The sequence below is a fragment of the Taeniopygia guttata genome, chromosome 1 (assembly GCF_048771995.1).
Source record: "Taeniopygia guttata chromosome 1, bTaeGut7.mat, whole genome shotgun sequence".
Taxonomy (NCBI): Eukaryota; Metazoa; Chordata; class Aves; order Passeriformes; family Estrildidae; genus Taeniopygia; species Taeniopygia guttata.
Window position 1 is genome coordinate 9,693,800 of NC_133024.1, and position 22,965 is coordinate 9,716,764.

General features: G+C 40.8%; 1 protein-coding gene across 23 annotated transcripts in view; it reads left to right on the forward strand.

Moving 5' to 3' along the window:
* Positions 1-22,965, forward strand: part of ROBO2 (roundabout guidance receptor 2) — a 1,029,224-nt gene that overhangs the window by 560,535 nt on the left and 445,724 nt on the right. For 2 of the 23 annotated variants that reach the window (XM_032751030.3, XM_041719457.2), the window contains exon 1: positions 19,616-20,544. The exons of the other annotated variants lie outside the window; for them this stretch is intronic. In XM_032751030.3, the coding sequence (XP_032606921.3) occupies positions 20,490-20,544 (55 nt within the window). In that variant the 5' untranslated portion in view covers positions 19,616-20,489. Of the gene's footprint in view, positions 1-19,615; positions 20,545-22,965 lie in introns of those variants that run through there. 23 annotated transcript variants of the gene reach the window in all.

The following is a 22,965-nucleotide window of genomic DNA, read 5'->3' on the forward strand; positions in this document are numbered from 1 at the left end:
AATTGTGATTGAAGCTAACAAGTTCAGTAAGAGGGAGGGTGCTAAAAGCACAGGTACAGAGTAAGTCTTGGCAAAGCTCTTGGTACAGGTCAACAATAGGCAGATGTACACACCAAGCATGTAATAGTGCCCAACAAATTAAATTCAAGCTATTCACCAGATCCTTCAAATATGCTGCCATATATTAGCAGTAGCTCCTTTTCTGAAAGTGTATTACACAGGACAGATTGTAATAGTAAACAATTACCTGAATCTGTTCCTTGATATTATGTAACAAATAATAACTCACTGTATGGTAGTATTGTTCTGTTCATCCAAACACGCTGCCTGAAAAGCCACTGAGCATGTAGCTGACATTTCATTTGTTTTCCTCTCACTTTACTTCCACATCTCAGCTCTCAGCTTCCAGCCTTGCATATGTAGTTATCCATATGTAGTGTTATAACCCAAAAATTACAACCCTTTTATTTCAAAAAGTTGTATGGAGTTTGGAGATAAAACAAAAACTATTTCTGAAACCAGAAATCAACCCAAGTAATGCAATCTTATATATTTGCTCTGACTTTTCTTTTTTAATACTGTGAGAAAAATGGAAATATGTCCTTTCTGTGTTTTGGATATCATGATACTATACATGGTGCAACGAAGTGTGTCAAGTGATCTATACCTATTATTGCTTTCTAAATAAGTAAATAGCTTATTATACATCAGATGTAAACAGTTTGACTTGACATCCTGCCTTTGGTGCCTTTATAATACATAGTACTGTCATTCACAGCAGTAATACTAAAAACTCAGCTTTTATTGAAATATACCCATAAATGCACAGCAGTAATAATAACAAGAGAAAAAGTTGATCAGACTGCCTGTTTAAAACTAGAATGTAATTGTGGTTTTTATTCTCAGCCGACATATAGGACTAACTTTAAAGTTCTCTGCTTCATTTTTAGATGGATGGTTAGTCATATGCCATGCCAGTTATGGGAATTTATTAAAGAAGCAGGACTGACCCTCTGATACTCTCCATGGAGGCACGAGACTGTTCTGCAGCCAGGAATTTCCAGTGCTCAGGGTCACACTCTCTGTACTCCCATTACAGAGGGTTAACCTGCAATAGGAGGCTTGTGGCACTTCTGAAAATATGCCAGTAAAGCAATCCAAACAAATTCCAGAACACAGAGCATTGCTATTTGCTGTTTGTATCCCACATAATTTTTCAAGCGGTCAACAAACCTCTTATCTCCCACAAGAAGTCACACACGTTGCCAACAAAGAATTACCTGTTACCTCCACCATAACAGGCACTACAACCTCAGCCTTTATACAAGAGTATGAGCTCAGATTTCCACAGTTTCTTTATTTTATGTGTTGTGTGATTTGTGCAGTGAAAAGGACTGCCTGTTCATTCAGCTTACAAGACTTCTGAGGAACTACATTCTATTCACCAAAAACTGGAAAAATGACTTGTGGGAGAGGGTCAGTTTCTTCAAAAGAAAGGAGGATGAGTAAACCTAACTTGGCCATAATTAATAAGCAAATTTTTATTACTGTGGGGTTTTTTTTAGCCTTTCTGTCTTTAAAATAAAGACTAGCATTTGAAAATTGTGCTAATTATCCCACTGGTATATTTTAAAAGTAGCTTCTCAAGTAAATACAGCATTTTAGAGATTAGTTCTTTAAGGAATTTTATTGCAGAAGTACTTTCAGACACATAAAGTAACAAACTCAGCAAGAGACTAGGAACAATGAAGCACAATGGAATCTGAAAAGGACAGGAGCTGGCACGGCAAGGCAAGAGGTATTTATTAGCTGAGGAGTAGTTTTCTTAGAACTTGAGCAGAAGAATTTCAGGTCATTCTGATAAACTACAAGAACAGTGGCAAAGCTGTTCCCTGTTTTCCCAGGATGTCAAGGACCCTACTTTTTAGCATTGTCATAGATCTAAACCCACATTCCTGCTAAATTGTATTTCACTACTTGTGAAGTATCTGTTCAATGGTTTTTTCCCTCCTCCAACAAAACTGTTATCCACTAAGCAGATCACAGAGCTGGGTGAAATTAATTCCCTCTTCAAAATGCCAAAACTCATCTGTTCTTGAAAGCATCTACAGTCAATAAGAGCTGCTTGATTTCCTTCCATGCACATCAACTTTTTTGAGAATTCATATTTATAAGACAAAATTTAAGTATAAGATTATCATGTGAATATAGACACCTGTCTTTTGTAAAAATTATTTTTTCCTCTCCTATCATTGCCTTTTGTACTGAACCCAGCAGAATGATCCTAGAAATCCTCTAGTTTATTTAATTTTAATACTTTTTTTTCCGGTTCTCTTTCTCAAACTTGAAAAATTTGGAGAAATGACAGTTATAAAATTAAACAACAATATATACAAATTTTTATATACTTCTAAAAAATCCCTTAATTTTCTGACTGAGTGCAAATGTGTATATTATGCATCTTCGTTGTGCTTACTAAATAATATGGAAGGTAGAGGGGAAAAAACTTTTCTGGGGAAAAAAAAAATGTTCTTCCCCAAAATATATAGTTAAAGAAAATGCTTATCTGAGTTAAAGGGAAAAGGACCCCAAACAAATCTGAAAAACCCAACCCTACAAATCAAAAAGCCTGCAAGAGAAAAAAAAAAAAAATTCTTCATCAGTTGTTTATGGTGCATAGACAGAAACACTGATTCCCTGAGGTCAGGGAGAAAAGCAGGATAAGGATGGGGTGAAGCTGAAGCTGGTTGGAGGTGTTTGTGAGTGCCACCTCTACAGGGCAGCTTTGGCTAGGAATCCTAATCCATCTTCCCTTTGCCCTTGCTGCTAATTTTCTTGGCCATCTGCAAGCCTGTTTAATTCACTAAAATCACAGAAAATTACCCAACCATAAAGAAACAAAAGTTGCTTGCTTTTTATTTTCTCCCTTCCGATTTTAGTGATTTAGATTTGTTCAGTCAAGGGGAGGAAGTAAGGCTGTGTAGCTAGAAGGAAAGAGAGAAATGATGAGGAATTAAGTGCTGGGAAGGGACAAGAAACGTTGCTAGACTGTTCTCTGTAGGAATAAGATGTTAATCAGCTCATTGTCCTGTGGAGGGTAGGCTCAGGGTGGATAAAGTCATGTGAACTTAAGCTCAAGCTGAAGAGTCTGTCATGGTTTAATGCCAGGCAGTAACTGAGTCCCACCCAGTTTCTCACTCATTCCATCACCTGCAGGATCTAGGAGGGAATTGGAAGAGTAAAAGTGAGAAAATTCCTGGGCTGAGATAAAGGCAGTTTAATGGGGGGAGCAAAAGCCACACAAACAAGCAAAGCAAAACAAGAAATCAATTCACTGCTTCCCATGAGCAGGCATGTGTTCAGCAATGCTAAATTGGAAAAAAAATAACCCAGACTTCCCAGAGGAGGAAAATCCTTCACTTGCAGCAGTGGTAAGGAAGTAGATCAGATCACTTATAACATCACCCTCAAAGTGTCAAAGGCATTCTAAGTAGAAATAAACAGACTCTTAGTTGAATAGCCCTGAGCATGAGACCATTGCATTGTGCATTAATACATATATTCTCCAATCTATTTTTTTTTTTTTTTTGTAAAACCAGTTGCTTGTTTACCATGAACTATTAGCTGTTCTTCAGTTTGAAAATGCAAGCCAGGACATTTTTATGAAAAACTTTTTAGACATGTAAGAGACACAAGGATTTAAAGAACAACTTAAATATGTATTGCTGCTATTCACAGCAGTTTGTAACTGAGTAAGAAAAAGACAGTTTATGCCCATTTCCTAAAATGCAGGTTTTTCCCCCCAAGCATTTTGGTCTGTTAAATGAGTTTATCATGAAGTGCAGGATAAATGCCATTAGCATTCACTTTCAACAAAGAAATGCGTTCATTGTTGTCTACATTCATTTAATTTATCACTCCAAGCAGAGACTGCACCATACTGATTCCTAGTAGACACCGAGTGATTTCTCCATACTAAGGAAGTGTTTTGCCCTTAAGAAATGATGTGTGGCTATTATTACAAAAAAAAAAAAAAAAAAAAAAAGTTTTGATGTTGATCTTTAGAGCAGCAATCTTCATATAGAAAAGAAAAACACCTTCTAGGGTGACACAGTAACTACTTGCTGTGAAGAGCTTCACTTTGTGTACAGTCTTCTAACCCCATTTAAGGAAATGGTGAAGGGTGAGTGTCCATAGTTTCTAAGAACTATCCTGAAATAGAAACTAATTATCCCACAGACATAAAATAAAATAATGTAAGATCAGCATCTGGGATAACATTATGTGACAGCAACAATCCTTTGGAACAACGTTTGTGAGTCCTGATATATTTGAACATTAGACCTTAATTTTTAGGTCACATAGAATGCTTTTTTTGCTGGGTTCTCAGAACAAACAGTAGGAAAAAAAAAGTATTAAGTGCCCCTCTAATGAAATCAGTCAATACCACCATAGCTTTCTTTAAAATATAATTTTCACTGCTCATTTCTTTGTATGAACTGGTTGGCACATAGCCTGGGGCAGCTAAAGACGGAGAGGGGAGCTTTGGGATAGTTCAAACTATGCAGGTAAGACATTACTTTTGCTTTCTATGGGGTTAGTATTTTAATTTTACTTTTTTTTAGTGGATAGCTTTTTTTAAAAGTTGGCCATATGACTATACAAAAAAAAAAAAAAAAAAAGAGGCTTTTAGTACGTGGCAGAAGTAGCCACGTACTAATTTTGCAGCCAAGGTATGGCCTTTTATTCTATTCCAGTTCAGCTGACCATGAAGGCATTGAGCAAATAACTTTTAAAATAAATGAATCAGGAAATCCAGAATCAGTTTGAAAAGTGACTCTTCTTTTATCAGAGCCAAATGCTTTTTAGTTTAGTCATGGTTAATTCTATTTAAGTGAGGTGTTTAAATGTGTATATGTATGCAGAGAGTGAGGGGATAACACCATCAGTAAGAGTGTGTAACTAATTTCTAAGGCAGGGACCTTTGTATGTTTGTCTCAAATTTATAAGATGCACACCCTGAAAATTACAATATATTAGAGATTACATCTCTTCATTGTCTGTGAGTGATATATTAACAGTACACTCCACTTTCATTCACGGTCTCCTTGGAACCTCTCAGAGGTTGCTATAAGATCATTAAATATTAAAGTTTTCCTTCTATCCATGAATCAAAGCCAGACTATGTAAATTTTGTTTTTCAGGTCCACCCCATAGTCAGATTATAATATATTTATGAAATGTAGGACTTATTTTTAGCTGGATTTTTCATGTTTACATATGATAGAGAACAAAGTGCACTGAAGTTAGACGGTACTATACAAAACTTTAAATCCCAAGTCACAATTTTCCCACAACTTTTCCTTCTTGCTAAGCAGACTTGCCTCACATGTTTAGACTAGATTTTAATTTTATTTAATAATATTACTTGGAATAATTTAAATTCAGTGAGAGTAATGGTGCAAAAAGGAAACTGCTTTGTGTTCAAACCTTTATCATTGCTCATGGCTTAGGGGAGGCCTCATTGCAGTATAGAACTTTCCCATCAGGGACAGACTTCTAGCTGGTGCCCAGTGACAGGACCTGAGGGAACAGCTTGAAGCTGTGTCAGGGGAGGTTTAGGTTGGATATCAGGTTCTTTATCTGGAGGATGGTTGGGCACTGAAACAGACTCCCCAGGGCAGTGGTCACAGCACCAACCTGACAGAGCTTAAAAAGTGATGGGGCAATGCTTTTGGGCACATGGTGGGACTCTTGAGGCTGTCCTGTGTGAGGCCAGGAGTTGCACACTGATGTTCCTTCTGGGCTTTTCCAACTCAGGATATTCTGTAATTCTACGATTCTGTGATGACTGTGTTTTAATTCATATTACAGTCAATGTTTGGACTTCCCCACATCTTTCTGTGAGATATAACACATGGCTTAACAATTATGTATCTTCCTTTCAATGTGAAATGGGAGTAAAAGAAGTTTGGAGATCTATTTTAGGGTCGTTATCTGCAGTCTGGTAAAAATTTTATGTTTTACGGTATTTTGTTCATACAGAATGAGTGCTTTTCTTTATACAAACTATCCTAGCCAAGAGTTATTGTACTATCTCGAGGTAGTTGCTTCTTGTTGAAAACAAGATGAATCATATCTGATGGTGTACTGTAGTTTGTATCTGTTAAAAGTAAATGTTTGACTTCTTTTAGGACCTAACAGGGCCAAGTGCAGGGTGCTACCCCTGGGTTAGAGCAACCCTTAGTACCAATCCAGGCTGGGGATGAACAGATCCAGAGCAGCCCTGGGGGTGCTGGTGGGTGAGAGGCTGGACATGCCCTGGCCATTGGAGCCCAGAACCCCCCGTGTGCTGGGCTGATCCAAACCCCGTGGGCAGCAGGGCAGGGAGGGGATTCTGCCCCTCTGCCCCGCTCTGCTCAGACCCCACCTGCAGGGCTGCATCAGCTCTGGGCTCCAGCACAGCAAGGACAGGGACCTGCTGGAGCCAGGCCAGAGGAGGCACCGAGGGGAGCAGAGGGATGGAGCAGCTCTGCTGGGAGGAAAGGCTGAGAGAACTGGGATTGTTCAGCCTGGAAAAGAGAAAGGTTCAGGGAGACCTCATTGCAGCCTTTACAGCACCTGAAGGAAGCCTTCAAGAGAGTCGGAGAGGGACTTTTGACAAGAGCCTGAAGTGACAGGACAAGGGGGAAGGACTTCAATGCTAACAAAGAAAGCTTTAGATTGGATATTAGGCAGAAATTCTTCCCTGTGAGGGTGGTGAGGCCCTGGCACAGGTTGCCCAGAGAAGTTTTGGCTGCCCCATCCCCGCTCAAGGCCAGGCTGGATGGAGCTCTGAGCAACCTGGTCTAGTGGAAGGTGTTCCTGCCTATGGCAGTGGGGTTGGAATGAAATAATCTTTGAAGTCCATTTCAACCCAGACCATTCTATGATTCTGTGCTTATCAAATTACATAAACATTTTTTTTAGTTAGCAGTTTTTTCCTTGAGCAGACCAGGAAAAAAAATAAAACTGATCTACCAGATAGCTGTCCCTCTTCAAGAGTAAAATTGGAAACTACTTTTAGTGTGTAGATGTCTCCATTAAAATCTGGCTTTGCTTTGATTATTCTTTTTAAATACACATCTTTTCTGTAAACTAAAAATGAAAGAGTTAAATGGAAGCTGAAAGGAAGCTTATATGAAAACAAGAGACGACTCTGTTGCAGTGGATTAATCAAACAGAGATAATACAGACGTATCTAATTTCAGATAGAAAGAGTATCTTATCACAATGGTTTCAGTGACCTCACTTTTTAACTTTAGGAGGAAATGCCTCCAGTATGCAACCTTACACTGAGGAAAAAGAGCCAAAATAAGTAGAAAGGACAATATTATTGAGACTGCCAATGGATTTTTTTAACAGTACCTTTTTTTATTTTACAGCCTCTGTGTCCTATAAAAGCAAATTCCAAGTGCCAATTAGATTAATTTTAGACTGTTTTTATTGCAAAAAAATGTTCAATGAGCCTAAATTAATCAGATGTGGCTATGAGTCTCAGTTCAGAAACCTGATCACAGGAGAAATGGCAGCAACATCCCCAAGTCATACACAGGAGTACAAACAAAAAATTGTGGATGAATAAAAATGGCATTACTACACTTTTAAGATGCAATATTAAAGGGAACAAGTTTTGACAATAATAGAAAAATAGTAGGATATTTTATATTGGTATTCCTTAGTAGTCTCAGCAAACCATATGGTCAAACCTCCCAAGCAGTAGAGTCATTCAGCTGAACTTTTCCTCTCACTGGATCTCAAGAAAGAAAGGGAGAAAGAGACAGAAAAACCAGCTCCATTCTAAGAACAAGAACAGGTTGTCATGGCACTGAGATTTAATGTGGCAGTGAGATTTAGCTACTATTCATATTACAATTTTGGCTTCTATATAATTAGGGAAAAAATGGTGAAGGTACAAATCTACAAATAGACTCTTTGAACAGACTTTATAATGATAATTCCTGAGAAGACAGCAGAGAAAACAGAATGGTTTTATCAGCTGCAGTTGTAACTTAGGAGTAGAGATCTAATATTCTGATAAAATATTTACTAAAATCCATATTATTTTCTTGTCTTATTGAAAATATGAAAGAAAAATGTGTGGCCAATACTTGAATTTCTCTACATGTATTTTGTGGATGTTTTTTTTTTTAGGGGTGACACTGAAGCAGGTTCAGTCCTTCCTGACTTCTTCAAAGACTATATGAGATTCCTTTTCTGTGAAAGTAGCATTAGGAGTAATTTCTTTCCTCAGATGTCTGCTAAGTTACCTCTGTGCTCCTACTTTTCTCCTGGAATTGCCTTACTGCTCTTGCTCATGTCAGTTTTAATCCATTACATTTTTATTCTCTGTCTCTTGGCCTTTGTCTTTGCTTTCTTCACCAGTAAACACAAAAAACAGCTTCTGACCCAGCCTAGCCACGCTGCCTGAGGAATCCTGTGTTAATTACTATTTAATACCAGATATCTTACTACTCAAAAGATTTGTACTTGCACTTTTTATTTGATCTGAAAGAAGAGTACTTAGCAATCCCAACTCCCTTTAAAAAGTCTTTGATCTATTTTCTAGATCTCCAGATCAAGGATGATGAGAGAGCTTCTATACAAGGACAGAATAAAGATGTTTAGATAGGTACTCATTAAGAACCTTCAAAAGAAACTAACAGCTAGAAACTGAACTCACACTGACTTGCAGCACTAATGAGGCTTCCACACAATTCCTTAGAGCACTGTGAAGCACCTCTATACAATTTTGATAAACTTGGCCTGAGAGAAACATTTTTTCTGCAAAATAGTTTTGCTCTTGATGTTGAATAAAATTAGATAGGTATTTTTAACGCATTAAAATTATATAGACCAAATGGGACTTAGTATACAGTGGTATCAATCCGAGCACCTACAGCTGCAGTAGAAGATTCTTTCATATTGACAGGCAAAAATTACTAGAGATGATGAATGAATTAAAAAGAAAAAAAAAGAAAAGGTAACAACCATACCAAAGCTGTTGCTGTCACTACTCTTTTGCTTAAATAGTTCAGAATGTAAGAGACCACCAAAATAAAGTTGAGATGCTGAAAACACCGTAATGCCTCTCAAATAAAAGAAGTACAGTTACAGTTCTAATGATAAAATTTTCCCTTTAAACATTTGGAATTAAAAATAGAAAATTTCCTACTGTCAGTGCCTGAAGTGCATATGACAGCAATCCCACTGTTCAGCTTAATGAGCCTGTCAGTCTAGAATATTAAGCAGTTTGATTTAAGCATCTTAAATATGATGTAGATCTAAAACGTTAATGGTAAGCAAGACTTTTGAAAATGTAGTAAGGGACACTTTTTCTATATAAAAGAGCTATCTATATGCCTAGATTATAAAAGGTGGTTATTAATTATTACAGCTTTGATTTCTAGGGACTTAAAGAATTCAAATCCAAAATTTCCAGTGTATTTTAAGATGTTTCAAGACATCCATATAAGATGCAAAGGGTTCTTCACATGTACTTGCTGTCACTCTCCACTCATTTCATTTTTTTGCTCATTTTGACAATCTTTTAAGGAGTATTTCCCTCAATTGATTGGTCCACCACTGTGATTTCACTTGGGAGTCTTTGGATTAAGTCACTGCCTACAAATACAGGATTTAGTGCCTCAGATGCTGTAGCCTTCTTGTGGTATTCTTGCATCTATGATGTTATTTCTGGTGGAAGAGACATCTCGGGGTGTATCAGACACCAGCTCCCTTCTTTTTGTTGTGTTGGTGTTATGGAAGGCTTATATCAGTTTTCTACATATTCCTTGTCCAAGACATGACTTAAGCAACTGTAAACTTTTCTGCAAATATGCTGATCACTGATGTGTTCTGGCCTCCACAAAATTTTTTAGAAATATAATCCTTTGTATTTTCATGTTAAGTAGTTTACGGGTAGACACTGCAAATTATTGATGGCTAAGACTGAAGCTCCTCCTTGACTCGAAAGATGTACATTTCATTTGGGCAATATGGATTTATGTTCATTTGTAAATTAATAAATTTAAACTTCTACCAGAGCATATGTGGAATCACTGACCAACTTCCAGGTCATGTTTTAAGGAAATTAAGTAGAATCACAGAATCATAGAAAGGTTTGGGTTGTAAGGGACACCTTCCACTAGCTCAGGTTGCTCAGATTCCCATCCAACCTGGCCTTGAACATGGATGGAGCATCTACAACTTCTCTGGGAAACCTGTTCCAGTGTCTCACTACTCTCACTGTAAAGAATTTCTTTCCTAATATCTAACCTAAACCTCTCCTCTTTCTGCTTGATGCCATTTCCCCTTGTCCTATCACTAGTTTCTGATGAAAGGGAAAAATGGATTTATGGAGGGGAAAAAAGACAAAAGTTACTCAGATTTCTAAGCCAGTACTACTGGTGATTACATAACCAGCTCTATCCTATGCCTGCAGAAGCACTAAAGAACAGTGGTGGTCAATAGTAAAAGAACATTGGATTTTAAGCCAATTTTCTTTGAAAGAGAGGTCACTTGAAATATTCTCTACAATTCCCAGAGGAAAAATTTCTCAGATGGTCTGCTGCATTATTTACATTATTTGAGACCAGCTGCGCTACTTTTTCCAAAGGATACTGGAAAAGACTTATGGTGTTTTTTGTCATATGAGAATTCAAGTCCTGTAAACACTTGTGGAAGTTTCTGAAGTAAATTATGGGCAACTTTAGATGAGAATATCTCTTTCCTTCTATTCTTCAGGTTGGACTCTTCTTTCTTTTTATATAGCAGAATAATAAATCCTGTACATTTCTTCATTATTTGATGCCACCTACATATCTATAAACTTTATTACAAAATTCTGAATTTCATGTGTAGTGGTATTTACCCTTTTTTACTTAAAAATAATCTTGTGGCTTCTCTTATTGGCTCATATACTTTAAATCTGACATTTTAATAGATATGCCATATACAGATTAAAGAACATGTTGTTTTGTTGTTTTTTTGGGTTTTTTTCCCCCCTTGGGAAATGATAAAAAGTAAATTTTTTGCATAACTTTTTGCCAGAACTGTGGAAGACACACTTCTTTTAGAAAATCTTTTGGCAGATAATGGGGCAGTGGGATTTAATTGCTATTTATATTACAGAAGTCCACAGATACACAGTCCTGGTAACAGGATCTCATTTTGGTAGATACAGTTGAAACCCAATTCTTTCTTCATTCTTGAGATAAGAACCTTCTGGGCCGTGGCAGTGCAAAATGCCCTATTCTTCTCTAGGTTGTCCTAGAATGGTGAGCTATTGCTGATTGTCTGGGTAAGATAAGCTTACAATGTGTTTCTCTTGTCTACAAGGAGCTGACTGTAAAATAATTTAAGTGGGAATCAAGTAATAACTTTTGGTCACCGTCATCACGAGCAAGGTTTGAAGTGGTGTCTGATATTGAAATGTGCTAAATTCCACCATCAGCCCAGTATTGCAAGCTGTAAAATGAATTGAAAAAAAAAGATAAAAAAAACTCTATTTTTTTTTTGTGTGGGTAGTGTGCTTTAAATGTGAGAGAGTCTTCCTAGCTGTGGCAGCAAGCAGCTTTGAGGTAATTGCTATTTTGTGTTTCAGTTCAGAGACAGACATTCAAATGAAGCATTGGCTTCTGCTTCTGTGTTCTGAGCTGGCCCCTTTGCATGTTCAGTTTTATTGGTTTTAAAGGGGCTGTGTATTGGCACAGCTGCTCCCAGTAAAATGGGATATGCAGCATAGAGGAAAACATTCCCATATAGTTTTCTTTGTAAAAGTTTTGTGATTTTATATACAATTTAAGCAATCGAACCCTGTAATGGCTTTAGCTGCAATATATACAAAAATATGATAGCTCCTCTAGTGAGTCTACAACATACTTGGTGTTTACATTTGTCTGTATTTGACATTTTGATTAAATGCACACATTTTAAGGAGAAGTCTTAATCTGAGCCTTCAAGTTTTTTCTTGTTTCATGTTTCTTTTCCATTTACTTTTGAAATTTATATGAGTCTTGACCACTCTTCTAGTCTGCCATGTATGGGAGAGATATTAGTCCAAATTCTGCTGCAGGAACTCTCTATGTTTCAGCTGTCTTTAATAGGATCACACTTCTAAAAAATAAGTCATATACTCATATAAAAATTTAGATAGAAAACTAAATTATATCAGCAGTGAAAAAATAATACAACTGAAACATCAATTCTAATTTAAAAGCATTTCTTGAGACAATGTAAAATGTAATTCTATTCCTGGAGTGAGGCAAAGCTGTTGTGGGACAAAACTAATATAGAAGTCTGACAAATATTGTTAATAACCCACGGATATGTATAACTGATGAGAACAGTGTTGACAGCACCATATTGCAGAAAAAGAATCATAACCTGCTGGGAACATTACAAATCCACTGGTAGACACAAGCACAACCCTCTAATGTTGTTAGGGGTGCCACCACAATGATGGGCCAGATCCCTGGGAGCTGATATCTTCATAAATCAGAAACTCTCTGGTACCACAATTGGTCCTTGCTTTGACTAATATATAATTACTGTTGAGGACTGTAATAAGCAGAAATTATGCTAAGGTCAACCTATCTGCCACAAAGTGCCTACCTGGCACTTTGGAGGCCAGAGGTAACAAAGGAAACACACTAAGTCTGTCTTCTACAGAACAATCACTGTGAAATCCAGCTAAATTCAGAAGCCATTTAAGATTGAACAACCATACTGGATTGTGTCTATGAGAATTTCCAACTAAATTGCCTTGTTAATGACATAATAAATCTTGTTTCCTACATTATTAAATTAAACAGTGCCTATTATAAGAATATCTGCCCATCTACAAATGGGTATCAACATAATGGATGTTTACACACAGAGCTACTTTTATGAATTTTGGCCCTGTTAACATATCATATAATAAAATCACAGCATTTTTAAGGTTGGAAAAGACCTCTAAGATATCAAACCCAACTGTTAACTTATGTACATATTATAGTTACATATTTCCGTTTTAAAAGCTGTAATTAAAGTGTAAATATTGTTGGCTAATCTAGTTGGCTGTCAATAAGCACTTGTTATGGAAAGTGCGACATATGTCACTTAATAAGAGAGCATAACATTCTATTTCTAATATAATTATGTAGTAATATGGAGCTCAGTTTAAGACTTATTTGTATTGTTGGGTACAGTTAGAAATGTGTTGAACCTGATTTTGTGATCCTTGGAAGTGAGGGTGCAGTAGCCACACTTAATTTCATGTGAATCCATCTCATCACACTATGAAAAGATACATTTTTCTAATAAGAATTTCACTTTTGCATCTCTCCTGTAGACAGGGTAAGATTTTATCACCTTACAGTTATTAATTTTAAACACTCATTCTTTTTTGGAATGACAAAATGACGATCTTATGCCCCTTGGAAAGCCAAACTGTCTTTGTAAATTAAGTTTATCTTGTCACTTAAGGAATGGTTTTGGGTTTTTGTGTCAATTAGGGCAGAGTGAATTTTTGTTATTTTTTAATTAAAATGAATGTCCAGATAAAGGACACACTATCAAAAGAATAAACTAAATTGCTCTTGGAATCTTATTTTATTTCTTGTTGATAGAATACATCTTTGATGTTCTTATTTACATAGATTAGCTCTTTATTCATAATTGGCGCCTTCATCTTATTAAGTAATTGACTTTTACTCCATTAGACAAAGAAATGCATAACTTACAGAGTTCTGGATATAAGATTGGGAATAGAAGTTTCTGATGCAGCAGACAGGCACACTGACAGCTCTTTCAAGCAGGAGATGTTCCCCAATATGAAAATATTAGTGTGTTAGAGGAAGACCCTGACTGAGGAAGGGGAATGAGGAAGGCCAGCTAGATGTAGTCAGGGGAAGGACTGGATGGGATGCAGTGTGACCAGCTGCAAATAATGAATTCATGCTGCAGTCTAGTGTGGAGACAACCATAAGCCTGATGTGCAACTTACTGCACTTGGCAGAAAGGCCAATTTCTAAATTCTAAAAGGCCATTCTAAATACTGCAGTTCCAAAGGAAAATGTTTCCAATCAAAAGAGAGCAAGGAATGCACTTCTACTCCCATGATGCTCACTGTTCGGTCTGCATAGGAGTCTCTCAGCAAAGACTTCTATTATTGCAACAGGCTTAAACTTGAAGAAATCAAGCAGTTCTTCATTTATAGCTTGCATGTGCAGTTTTATGTAATTTATGTAATAGAAGTGAGTGCTACAGAACACTTGAGTACATAATTTTCTACTAAGAAACACTGGTGTTTGGTGTAAAACAAAGCACACCAATCATACACTGCATGATTGGGGCTTTGTCAGTATTGCCGGTCACAGAATCATGGAACCATGGAAAAATGTGGGTTTTGAGACCCCCTGGAGATCTCTAGTCCGACTCAAAGCAGGTTCACCTTCAATGTCTAGGATATTGTCCAATTAAACTCTTGAGTATTTCCAGGGACAGTGATTCCACAGTCCCCTCAGGCACCTGTTTGTAAATCCTGTTTCCTGAGACTTGACTAGAAACTTCCCACATTGCAGCCAAGTATTTGTGCTTATTGCCTGCTCTGAATCTCATTCTAAAATAAATTGCACTTACATTAGGTGAAGCTGTTTTAATTATTATCAAGAAACTGTACCATCTTTCTTTTACCAGTTTTTGCACATTTAATGAGCTGTGGATGTAAACCCTAAATTGAGCATAAGATGTACATGAAAAACTTGCAACAATTTAATTTGCCAAATATTTGTTTTACCAATGCTGTAGATCATTCTTATAATTGTGGCAAGCAGTGTAGCTGTACTAGTAACTAAAAATAAAGCAGACATACTAACTTAGTCTGGCAAAGTAAGGATATTTCAAAATAGGGTTCTTAGTGTTGCTTGATTGGTATTTCCAGAGAAAAACTCTGAAGTCAGATGCCACAGCTCAGGAATTTTTAATATTGTAGCAGAAGGTGACACTCTGTGCTGCAAGAGACACATGTGAGACAGAGAAAAAAGCAAATGCTTCTGGCACCTTTAGTTTTTTGGTTTGTTTTTTGGGTTTTTTTTTTTTTTTTAATCCACGAGGGTAGTTTTAAAAAAGCAGATTAGCCAGAGTTATCAGAGTTATGGTTTCCAGGGACAGCAGGAAAACTGTTCTTCAGGGGGCTTTGTGAGATACATCTAGCCACAGTACTTACACTGTTTCTACCCTCATGTCTTCTTTTCCTGGACCTAGCTCCTAATTTACCTCTCATGCCCAATCTTCCTGTGGAAGATCTTATTGATTGTAGCAGGAATAATAATCATGCTTCAGCATTTATAAGGATTAAAATCTATAAATTCTGTTCTCTCATCATGTATTCAATAGTCAGATGGCATCAGAAGCCAGTGACCTGGAACAGAAAAGCACAGAGGAAGACAAAAGTCTGTTCTCTAGAAGGTCCATGCTCACTGTGTCATTTTTCTTCTTTGCTCTTTTTGTGTTTCTCTTGCTGCCTAACATTACATGCTCTGAATTAGCCTCTGGATCTGGATTTTGCTCTACCCTAGAGTTTAGAAGCACTAGCCTCTTAACTTAGTTGCCTACATTTAAATTAGGTATCATGTGTACATTTTTTGGTATAAAAGATCTTTATTCACTTTCAGTAATTGCTTGGGTGAATAGCTCTGGTATCCAAAAGAAATTCTATATGACCCATCTCAACTTAAACCTTTCTTCTCTGAGATGATAACAAGAGGGTTTTATAGAAACCAGAAACCAGAAATAGTAATTTTTGTTTAGAAGAAAAATACTCTGAAAGGTAGAAATAAGAGGGCTATGCTTAGAACACTGGTTCTTTAAGCACTGCATCCAATCTTTCATACTAAATATTTATTTTAATGCAGATGTATAGGTCTAGGAATCAATGATATGAAATATCAGACTGGGAAAGCAATGAAACTTTTACTTGTAATACTGACAAATCTGATCTCATTGCTGCTTTACCAAATTAGTCCTGCCTGACTTGATGACTGACCCGAGTATGAATTAGTGCAGTCTTACTTTGTCATTTCCCTGTTCTAAAGTCCCCCCTCAACAACACCCTTTGAACTGAAGCTTTATGTGCACTGCTCCTGACAAGTCTTTTCCTCATCCTGCTCACACAAGTATTTAATCAGGTGGCATATTGCTCTTGGCCAAACAAATAGTTGGCACATTCAGTTCCTCTGTACAGACTTTGCTATTCAAGCAGAGAACATCTGTCCTGTTGGCCGTGTTCACTGGAGGTTATTGAAAGACCAGAGAGACAAGCATATGTTTTTTTTATTCCAGTATCTGGACCATTCCAGCTTAGAATGGAAGCACACACTGTTCCTAGCAAACCTTGCTCACAGGCCAGTGACTCTGACCTGTGACTTGTCCTGTGCTTGTAAACCACAACACATTTGTACCTCTGTTGTACTGATCCTGCACATCTTTGGATGACCTTTTATTTTATTTTGGGGAGGGGAGTTGCTAAATCCTCTCAAAGGAAAAAAAACCCAAAAAAACAGTGATACACACATGAGCAAGAACTGTGCATGACAAAGCTTGGTTAAATTTGGCTGAAACTTTTCAAAGTTTTAGAAAGTGTTTAATAGTTGAAAAGTGGTGTTCTCTGGAAGTGAATGAATAAAATAGCAGCTATAATGGATAATCAATTGATTTCACTGGGAACCTTTGTATAAGTCATTATACTCTTCTACGGGTACCTCTGTACCTATGGCTTTTGAAGACTGTATATATCTACAAAGTGTTGTGGTCTACATCAGCTATTATTAAATTTATCTTAAATTTATTTGAGAAGCAGGAAAAGAACTGTACACTGTTAAACTATTCACAATTTAAAACTTTGCTTTAAACAAGTCAGCATTTTCAATAACACCATTGTATTTCAAATGTTCACTAAAAAGGAAAATATTCTTCAATATTTAATGTATTTTATACTGGCATCAGGTAGTTATGGTCCTTTTGTTTGGCCAATTTACAAACACAGTGACAAACAACAGCTTTTTGATCACTTTTGCCTAATTAGCCTTATTTATAGCTTTCTTCATGAACCAGTCTTCAGGTGTAGTGATATATGACCAGGATGGGAGGCAGTGGATTCTGCCCCTCTCCTCTGCTTTGGTGAGACCCCACCTGCAGGGCTGCATCAGCTCTGGGCTCCAGCACAGCAAGGACAGGGACCTGCTGGAGCCAGGCCAGAGGAGGCACCGAGAGGAGCAGAGGGATGGAGCAGGAAGATTAAAGGAAAAGCTGAGAGAATTGGGATTGTTCTGCCTGAGAAAGAAAAGGTTCTGAGATTACCTGATTGGGGTCTCCCAGTATCTGAAGGGAGCTCACAAAAAAGATGGAGAGGGACATTTGACAAGAGGATGGAGTGACAGGACAAGGGGGAAGGGCTTCAAACTGAGAGAGAGTTGGTTTATATTAGACATTAGGAAAAAATGCTCTATTGTGAGGGTGGTGAGGCCCTGGCACAGGTTGTCCACAGAAGCTGTGGCTGCCCCATCCCTGGAAGTGTTCAAGGCCAGGTTGGATGGGGCTCTGAGCAACCTGATCTAGTGGAAGGTGTTCCTGCCCATGGCAGGGGGCTCAAAACTAGATGACCTTTAAAATTCCTTCCAACCCAAACCGTTCTGTGATTCTATGGTATTTATCTGCAGGGCATATTGAGAGTATAAAAGAGGGCACCATTCCTGACTTGCATCAAGAGGCTTTGGAGTTTTTGTCTGGCTTTGTATGAAGTAGCTGTAATAATCTCAGACACTTGAAAAAACCCTGACACTGCAACGTTTGGGAACGGTAAAACAGCTGTCACTGACTGCAGGCAAGAATTAAGGAAGAATTAACCTGCGGACCATTTATGGGAGTATGTGTGGGCGGCGTACATTACGCAGTGTAACAGTTCGGATCCTTGACGTGAAGAAATTATTAAATTAATAAATCTCTAGCAGATGAAAAATAAATGGGGAGAAAGAAACCAAAAGGGAAGAAGGCAAGGCGAGATAAAACCTTCGGGACCCCAAAGCCGCGGCGACAAAAGGCAGCGCCGGGCGCGGGGGCGGCCGCTGCCCGCTGCCCGCCAGTAGGGGGCGCTCTGGCTTCACCGTGAGGCGCCGGGACACCGTGAGGCCGCGGCGGGCGGGCCAGAGGGGCCGGCCGGCCGTGTGTGACCCCGAGCGGGCACCCGTGTCCCCATCGCGGCCTGGGTGCCACCCCCGAACGGGGTCTGTGTGTCCCCGTAACGGGGTCTGTGTGATCCCGTAACGGGGTTTGTGTGATCCCGTAACGGGGTTTGTGTGATCCCGTAACGGGGTTTGTGCGTCCCCATAACGGGGTTCGTGTGTCCCCATAACGGGGTGTCTGTGACACCTGGCGTGTGTGTGACTCCTTGACAGGGTGTTTGTTCCTCCTTAACGGGGTGCCTGTGACCCTTTAATGGGGTGTCTGTGACCCTTCACTGGGTATCCGAGTCCCTCTTAAAGGGGTGTCTGAGTCCCCCCGGAGTGTCTGTGACCCCTCTTTGGATGTCCGTGCCCCTCCGAGGTGCCTGCGCATCCTCAGCGGGGCAGCCGTGCCCACTCAGGGGTGTGTGTGACCCCCGGGGGGTGTGTGACCCCTCCAGGGGCGTCTGTGCCCCCATCACGGGCTGGCTGTGCCCCCTCACAGGGTGTGTGTCCCCATCACGGGGTGCTGTCAGTGTCCCCCTTCACTGATGGTACCTTTGTCCCACTCACGGGATATCTGTGCCCGCTCTGGGGTCTGCCCCGCTCCGGCACCGCGAGCCGCTTACAACCCGCTTTCCTCCGCGTGGCTCCTTCCCTCCTGTCCCTCCCTGCCTTTGCTGTGGTGCCTCGGGGTTTGTTCCGAGCCTCTATGGGAGAGGGGCTGTTCTCCCGGGTCCTGGGGGGCGAGGCGGCTCGTTCTCCCGTCTCTGTCACTGCCGGCTCCGGGGACATGGAAACTTTCCCTCTGGCGGGAGCCGCGCTGCATCCGAGGGGCCCAAGGGAGGATGGAGGCTCCTGAGTTTCTGTAAGACACGTGCGATCTTTTGTTTTGTGTTTTATTTTATTTGCCACGTTCTCTTCCTTTTCCACAGAGCGGGCCAGCAGAGAAATCCCTGGGGAATATCCTTTCAAGGGTCTCACTCCCGAGCGCCTTGCGTGCGCGCGCGAGAGGGAAAATGAATAATTAGAGAACAGTTCCATGAAATCACTTACCGAAAAATTAGCTGCCCATTAAAGAGGAAGCGGTGAGGAGCGATCATGTAAATCCTACCTACACCCAACTGTAGAGGGGAGGCAGCGATCCTGCTTCCCAGCCCTGCGGCCGCCTGCTGGCATCGCCGTCCCCATCTCCCTACCCCGGGAGGAGACAGAGAGGGACGCGTGGGTGTGGAGCGCAGTGGTTTAGTCCACACCCCGCAGCCTCCCTTCCCCAGGCAGCCGCGGGAGCCGGCTCATTCTCCTCCCTCTCGCTGCCAGCCGGTGTGTCCGCGGCGGCGGGAGGCGGAGGCGGCGGGAGAGGAGGGGAGAGAGGAGCGGAGCGAGGAGAGAGAGGAGCGGCGGCTCCGGGGCCGCCCGGGAGAGCCCCGAACTCCGCGCAGCCCCCGCCAGCGCTGGGCGGCAGCCGCGGCACCGCGCCGGGCTCCTGCCCTCCAACACTTCCCGCTCCGCTGCCACTGAGGAGGGAGCGGGAGGGGACACGGCTTGAAATCTTATTCTTTTTTTTTTCCATGATTTTTTTTCTTTTGAGGGGATGCTGAGAAAGCAAGCCGTTCCCCTCCCGTGTAGCACATTGCCTGGGCGTTCCTATTATGGAAGTTAAGTGAGAAACTCTGCAGCTTGAACTGATTTGGGGAGAGAAAGGGAGAGAGAAAGGGGGTAGGGGGAGGGCGAGAGCGAGAGGAAGGCAAAATAGCCGAACCAAACCAATGGTTTTCCTGCAAAGTGCCGGGAAGTTTGTGGAGCACTTTCTAGGAACCAGGTCCTTTCTCACAGTCTCTCCTTGTCTTCCGAAGAAAGAGCTTGCTTTTGGATTGCCATGGATCCTAAAGAGAGTCTTAGACACACTTGAATAATTCCCCTGCTTGGGCTGGATTGGTGGGAATTTAGGAAGGAGCGTGTGTGCAAAGCAGAAGCCTTCGGAGCTCACTCGCTGCTTCTCTAATCTGTATGGATCTAAAAGTGTCACATTCAAGACCTTTGCATCTCCAGCTTTTGAATTGAAGATTTCCCTTTCCACTTTAGTAGCTGCTAGGAAACTGAAAACTTTTGGACCTACCTCTTACTGCCTTTGGATACTTTTTTCTTTTTTTTCTCTTTTTTTTTTTTTCTTTTCCTGTTTTTTTTATTTTTAATCTCTGTGGAATTGGTCTCGCAAGCGATCGGGATTGTTTTTAATATGTCAAAATGGGTCTGCTGACGCCACTCCTGCTCTTCGGATTTGCGTTTTTTCAAGTCTATGGTAAGTTCGCTTATTTTAGATATGTCATTCCTGTGCAGAAATCCCCTTCATCTGAATTTGACTTGGGACAGCACATGGATGGCATTATAAGCTTTAACGTTACAGAGCCCTAAGTTTGTTTCTGGTATAAAAATGGTATTTGGGGAGGGAGGGATAGGAAGAGGGAGAATATATGTTTCCAATAAGCAGCCCTTCCCGTCTCCTAACTTAATGGAAAAGCAGCTTATGAATGGAATAATGTCAGCTTGAGGTGGCGAGCAAAGAGTAAAAAACTACCGTGCTAAATCTTTTATTTGTGGATGGGGAGCGGGAAGGGGAAAGGAAAAGCAGAGCGCTGTTGTAGCTGCTATTACTTTGCCGCCTTCTATTGTTAAACTTTCCGCGGGTAGAGCCAGCTGATGAAATAAATAGGTTAGCCCTGCCTGGGCTCCAGGTGAGGCGGACTGGCGGATTTCCAGAGTCCCTCAACGCCTGGCTCGGCGCTGGGGAGCGGCAGGAAGGGAGGGAAGGGAGGGAGGGAGGGAGGCGGGCTGGGAGCGGCGCGGTCCCGACCAGCCGGGCAGGTGGGGCGGCAGCATCCCCCCGGCAGCAGCATCCCCCCGGGCAGCAGCATCCCCCCCGGGCAGCAGCATCCCCCCGGGCAGCAGCATCCCCCCGGCAGCAGCAGCATCCCCCCGGCAGCAGCAGCATCCCCCCGGCGGCAGCATCCCCCCGGCGGCAGCATCCCCCCGACTGCATCCCCCCGGCAGCAGCATCCCCCCGCTGCCGAGCCGCCCGCAGGGAGGGTTTGAGTGAAGCCTGGCCACGTCTGGGGAAAGGGCGGGTTTCCTTGTGAACACCGGCCCCTCCCCCTGCCCTTTGGGCGTGCTCTGCTACGTTTCTTGTGGTTTCCAGTCTAAGTGCCGGATGGGGAGCTGTAAATTACCATCCCGGGGAAGTAGGGTTTAGCAGGGCGAGAACTTCAGTGCAAGGGCAAATTGCCTTTCGGAGTAGGGTGGGCGCTGTGCTGCTGCGCTGGACGTGGATGCGCTAGGGCACCTCAAGCTCACGACTAGAAGAGAGCATCCAGCTCTACAGAGGGTGTGCTGCTTGCTCCACAGCCCGGCTAGCACTGGGTATTCCCAGCGCTAAGCAGCCCTTTATGTTCGATGTGAACGCAGTGTCCGGGACCATGGGTGTTTGTGCCTGTCGGTCAGAGCAAACTTTGTTCCAAGAAGCTGTTCACAGCATTTACTATGTCATTCCCGAGGGCTCTGCGTTTATTGTTTGCAGTCACAGAGTGCTTTGGGTGTTTCTCCACCACCCCCTAGCAAGAAAGGAGGCAAAACAGAAGAGGGACAGATTCAAGTGCAGTTTTACCTTGGGTGCATGATATGCTCTGCAGTTAAATCTTAGGTTTTGCCAATCGATAAGAAAATTTCTACATAATGTATGCACGTGATAAAAGAAGTTTTAACTGTGAAAGGATTTAATAGAACATTTATGCCTGTCAGTGCAATCATAGTTCTGAAGGGATTTTGTTTTATGTTTTGCTCTATTTTTCTTGCTGTAACAAAAGAACCTTAATTTTAAGGCCACCGATATTGGAGGTATCTTTGTGTACAAACTGCAAACATCAGGTTATAGAAATGTAATTATTAGTAAGTGTTTAAAATTGTATGTAGCTAGAAGGAATACAATTAAAGTGCTCAGTGGAAGTGACAAAGTGAATCAGAGGAGCTTGGTGTTACAGAATGTAATTAAAGTACCAGTCTGTTTGGAGATATATGAAACAAATGCAATTAACCATCTTGCTGGAACGACAGGAGCACGACGTAATTTATTCGAGTTTTGTCATGGGGAACACATGTAGAACGTTTGTTCTGGTTTAGCCTTCTGCGGGTGGGGCGGTGCAGGTGAAGCACGCAGCTGATTTAGAGCCAGACCATTAGGAAAAAATGGCCAAGCAGCTCCCAGAATGTATATGATACTCCCCTTTTGTGGGAAGATATTGCAGAGACTGTCAAGTTTGCCTGCATTAACAACTCTCTGAAATAAATAAATAAAGAGCTTTGTGGATAGCACGTCATGACCAAGTAGATATAAGCTGTTATTGTCGAAATGACTAACAAGTAGCTTTGAAGAAATACTGGCAAGCAAGCTTGGCACACAGTGCTTTTGTCTCTTTAGAAGCATAGTAATTACAATCACATCTTAGGCTGACATATACCACTAGTTGCTTTGAAAAGAACTCTATCAACATCAGCACCATTTGTGATGCTTTAGTTTAAGAATAAAAGACAAAACCCAGCAGACTTCTTGTTTCTAAGTCCTTAGTTTGTTTTCTATGTTTGAAAGTTACCTCTTAGTGCATTTCTGGGTTTGAGGGGGTTTTGTTGTTAGGCTTAGATGGGTGTTTTTGTTTTTATTCTTGGCAAAAGG